At 36.5% G+C, this 5,218-nt stretch overlaps 1 protein-coding gene across 1 annotated transcript; it reads right to left on the bottom strand.

Moving 5' to 3' along the window:
* Nucleotides 1–921: 921 nt before the first annotated feature.
* Nucleotides 922–4,367, bottom strand: LOC134852945 (uncharacterized; the record flags this gene model as incomplete). The annotated part of the gene is given in 3 exon segments (XM_063868821.1): nucleotides 922–974; nucleotides 1,205–3,480; nucleotides 4,247–4,367. Coding segments are annotated over 2 exon segments (1,398 nt in total), but the record flags the coding sequence as incomplete, so codon positions are not given.
* Nucleotides 4,368–5,218: the final 851 nt, after the last annotated feature.

Here is a 5,218-nt window from a genome sequence, read left to right as displayed (position 1 = left end):
CTAAAATAGCAAATTTCACTCCCCCTTGATTAGGAGTCTCAATAGGAAAGCGGTAAAATTGTTTCTCGCTAGGTCATAGGTTAAGTTCAACCTTTTCCACGACAGGATTATTCTACTTATTTGTCTAGACGCAACTTTTACCTGAAACTTCAATTTGCATCCAAAAATTTCTTCAAAATTTTGATGCTTTCCCGTTTATCGCAATTGTCGCAACACATGCATTGCCGTCTGACAAGCCTTCCGGTCTTTTTATGAGTACTGAGTTGCAATTAGAGAATCAACAAGGAAATCGTTAAGTTCAGAACTCACTTCAGACCGCTTCTAATTAACTATTCAATTGTGAATAATTTAGTAAAAATCCAGTGCAATTTTTCCAAAGCTCTGCTTTGATACAAACTGGCTTTTGCGTAAGAAATACATTTGAGAGGTTTGCAAAAAAATGAGACTTGCACAGGTGATTAGACCTGGTTTGAACAGTCTGTGTTGATCTTGGATTTATACAGTCTGACTAGAATTGCCGGCTCGCAACCAAAGTGAAATCGGATCAACTAAATTGCGTTTTCAAAACAACACAAAAGATCGTTTCATCATTCATTATATAAAGCTTCATACCTTTCAGGAAAAGATAATCTTCAAAGTTCAAATCGGTCTAATATAGTAGGCTTCAAAGTGTTTTTCACCAGTTTTTTATCTTGTGGTTGATTTTTTTGAACCAAGAAGCAATTTTTTTCAGTCATTTTATTTTTATTGAAAATACATTTAGGACAATTGATGAAATTTTTGCCTTAAGACAAAAAACTTCTGAAGCTGAACTGATTTGCTTCTAAAAGGATTAGAATTAAAGCTGCCACACAAGTGTATATTTTTACTTTCTGTTGAGTAAATTAGTGAAACAAATGTCATTTAAAAAAAATAACGTACGTTTGTCAGAAGTAAATTTCGTCGTGTTTTCTTCATCAGCAAAATATCCGGATCTAAACAAAACAGATTTCGTCTCATAGATTATGAAGATACGGATGCTCATGATCGCGTTCTAAAAAGCTGGAACTTCAATAATGTTTTTGGGAATCCAGTTTTTCGAAAGTTTCGGTTCTTTCCGAGCAATGATGCTATCAAAAACATGCTTTTTCAGTTTTTCCATCAATTAGGTCAAGCAAAACTTTCGCGTTTTTTCCGGATAAAATTGATAATTTATTTAACTTACGAGTGTTTGCCGTATAGGTCGGATCAAATGCAATTGGTTTCGGGTGCAGCTCAACATCAATGGGTCGGAAATCGTCGTGGACTTTCAAACTCATTTCAACTTTGTCAAATGACTTCGAAAACGAACTTCGTCGTTTGCATTTTTTGCTCTGGTAGAAAGCCGAAACGGTCGGAACAACTTCGCCTATTTCGGGCCAACTCGACTCGCTAACGTTGGAATTTTCCAAATGGTTTTCATATTCGGGACAATCTTTCTGAATTTTCCGCTCACACAGCCTTGACGACTTTTTAGGCGCGCATGGCTCCATGAGTGTCATTGAATTTTCCTCTTTTGACCGTGAGAGGGCAACAGATTCACATGCTTGGTTCTGAATCGAGTGATTCGAACTGCTACTACTGGTTGAAGTTCCGTATGCGATTTTACAATTTGTACATTCACATTTCTTACCTGACGAAGACGAGGAGGGCATAAAATTTTTTGGAGGCAGAAACGGGGGAGGTTGAGGCGACTGCGAATTATGAACCCTGTGAATCACGACACCCGACGTTCTTCGGTTATTGAACTCGGATTTACCCGAAGCTAGAGCCGAGGGCTTCATTCTTGGTGGGATTATAACTTCGTTTCCCGACGACTCTCGTTTGTGATGTGTCATGGAATAGTTATGCTCGGCGAAACTACTCGTGTGTAGCGAGTCGGAACTTCCAATCGAAACCGACTGGTGACTCGAGTTTGAAGTCGTTTTAGAGTAGTTGTCATTTCCGCTGTAAGTCATGGCTCGGGTTTTGAAATGCGACCCGCACATCGCTATATGTTGTGACGAGCGTTGCGAGCAATGACAGCCATCACAATGAAACGACTCTGTCGACGAATTTGACGAATGACTTGAAATACTCGGCGCTTGAGGACTGAAAATCTCCGAAGCTGTCGAGCGAGAATGCTCGGACGGCGTTCGATTGTCGTTTCGATTCGGGTTTGTCTCGATTTGTACGTGAACAAATTGACCCGATTCAATTCTTTCGTGGCTGGTGCGGGTACGAGTCAAGTTCGGCGACTTCACTGGCGGGAAATAAATCCTCGGAGGGGGTTCGGGAGGTATTTCAAACGAAGTTGAAATCTCGTCGGAGTCATGTTGGAAATTCAACGACTTGTCAAAAATACATAAAATTTCCTCTCGCGACTCGGATGAGTTAAGTTGTCCTCGTGAGTTTTTGTCGAATGAAGAATTACTTGGAAAACTGCGAGTGATAGCTGGTGAACTCGGGGCCGAGTTTTCAGTAGTGCCACCGCGACGCAAAATGTTCTTCTTTATGTTTCCGCAAAGGAAACTAACTTTTTCTTTGACCATTTGAACGAAATAAACTCAAAGAAATCTGGTCAAAATTGGGTCGATAAATCTAGCGAATAAAATTTACTAATTGGTGACAGATTTTTACGGTTCAAAACCCCTCTTCGATAATTAACTCAAAATTAGAAACACAAGTCAAGTTGGATTGTAATAAATTGGATAAATTTAACCCAAATTGACGCAAAGTGTGAAATATAAAGGCGCTTCTTGGGAGAAAATTTAAAACATGATTGGTCCGAACAACTATCAGTTACCTTTCGAACACTTATAAGCTGTTATAACTGTTATTAACTTAGTTGTGAAGGTATAAAAGCTGTATTTCAAAGCGACTTTGGAGTGTTTTCTGCTGCGAAAGTGCTGAGTTTTTGATTGCAAAATTAAGCAGAATTTCACCTTTCGCGCGTAACTTTGAAGGTTTTCACCCAAAGGGTTTCTTGTGTTCGGTGCCCAGGGCTACTAAAATGACAGGGTATTGTTTATTCAATGGGGGTACAAGATTATTTAGCTAAATGGTGGCGAAATATGAAATTTGCACCAAGGCGACAAGTTATACTGAATAATAGGATTGACAACTTTCGCCCTACTTTTTACGGAGAAACTGACGGAGTTGTTTTAAGAGCTATACAGACAATGAACACGAAATAAAAAATTACGTTTTTCACGCCGAGTTAATGAAATGGTAATAAAATAGTGAAGTTTTAATATGGTAATAATGATGGTAATATATGGTAAGCTGTTAGTTAATAAAAGGTTACTTTTCGTCCGTTATATGGCTTTATGAACTTGTACACGATGGAAAATAACCGATTTTGGGTAATTTTAGAGGGGCATGTTATTATATCAGCTCGGATAAGGATTTTCTTTCAATAATCTCCTGTCAATTTTTTCGCAATTTCCACTTTAGGCTGAAAATTGAAGGAAATTTAGAGCGCTAAAACATACAACGGGCGGAGTGCAAAAAGATAACTTTCCCTCCTTCTCTAAAATTTACTTTTTCAGGGCATGCAAAGAGTGAAAAGATAACAAAATGAAATCTTTTCAATCGTTAAGCTATTTTCGTTTTGTACCATCGAGTTTTGTTTCTCTTACCTTAAGGAGAATAGTAAATGTGTTCTATTTTGTTTACTTCTTAAACTGGAAAATTGTACTCCATTTTTTAATGCGTTGTATTCCATTCAAATGAGCATTTAGTTTTTTTGATAATCAGGAAATGAACAAAACAAAACCTGCAGTTTGTTAAATGAAAAGATTAGAGAGCAATTATTTTAGTTTTTCTTGCAAATACTCAGATATAAAAATATGATGGTACGCAGTCACAACTTATTTATCTTGCAAACTATATTTACATTTTGTGATGAAACAATACTAAACAGGTTTTTACATAGTTACTCTAATTTGATTGAATATTTTTCATCAATGTAATTGGGGTATGAAATGATGTCTTTGTAATAATTTGAATACGTAAAAATTTTTATATAAAAAATGACAAAGAAAAAAATTTCGCGATTTTCGTTTACTGTTCAAAATAAAACATCGGTTTGCAATTGAAATTTTGCATTGACCTGAATCACGTGTTAACAAACGAGTTTTATTAGGCCAATTTGTTTTCATAAAAAATAAGGCAAGAAAGCTGCGGTTTTATTTGGTCAGAAAGTAAAAATCACCAAACATTTAAATGGTAAAAAAGGAAAACATACCATCATTATTTATGCCTGCAATCATTTTAGTTCCAGATAATAAATTTTCCTCTGCTATCATATTTTCCACGTGAAATAAAAAACTAAATGTGGGAATGAAAATTTAGCCAATCAGATTGCAGGAAAGAAACTTAATGGAAAAAGGAAATCTACATATTGATTGGCATATGAGAAAATGGTATCACCCCATATCTCTTCTGGTTGCAAATCCGTTATTTGATCCAAATGTGGATTTACAGGCCCACCAATAAAATCGAATGTTGCACTAAACCTATAAACAATTTAGTAATGTTTATTTGTTTATTATGGCGGTCGTTGTACCTATTTTGACAATTGACTGTACCTTGATTTCAAAAAAAAAAAACAGATCGGATTCATTTTTTTCACAGTTGACGTAAGCAACCTTGCGAATATCAGGGCGGTCTTCAAACATCCGACCTCTCGACGAAAAAAAAAACATTTTACCAAGTAAACGCGTGATCGCAACTTACTATTTTTTGAAACAAAATCATTTTCAGCAAGCAACCCGATTTTTTTAGTTTAATCACGTGCTCTCTGAAATCGTCAATTCTAACGTCACTTTGAATCATGTGCGTTCGTTTAAACGAGGTTTTGAAATCTGGAACGGCACTGTTCAATTTTGGTTGCTAACCGACATTTAATGGAAACACGTTGGAACTATTTGATTAAGGCTTTAATCAGACGCTTCTTAGATCCTTTCAAATGCTCTCTTCTTGAACTCAAAGTGGGAACGAAAGCGGTTGCCTGAATTGATTTTTTAAGAGATTGCGTAAGCAGAGGGTGCTCTTGTCTGTATGTGGTTTAGAGATTAAATACTCAGCTTTAAGATCCTAACAAAACAAAAGCACCCACCAAAGTGCAATTGGCAAAATATTTGATCAATGCAAGCCCTTAATTTCAATCTTCTCTACACATTTTGGCGCCAGATTGCGCAAAAAATATTAAGTGCAG

This window comes from Symsagittifera roscoffensis, chromosome 8, assembly GCF_963678635.1.
Source record: "Symsagittifera roscoffensis chromosome 8, txSymRosc1.1, whole genome shotgun sequence".
Taxonomy (NCBI): domain Eukaryota; kingdom Metazoa; phylum Xenacoelomorpha; order Acoela; family Convolutidae; genus Symsagittifera; species Symsagittifera roscoffensis.
This window is presented reverse-complemented; position numbering and strand designations above follow the sequence as displayed.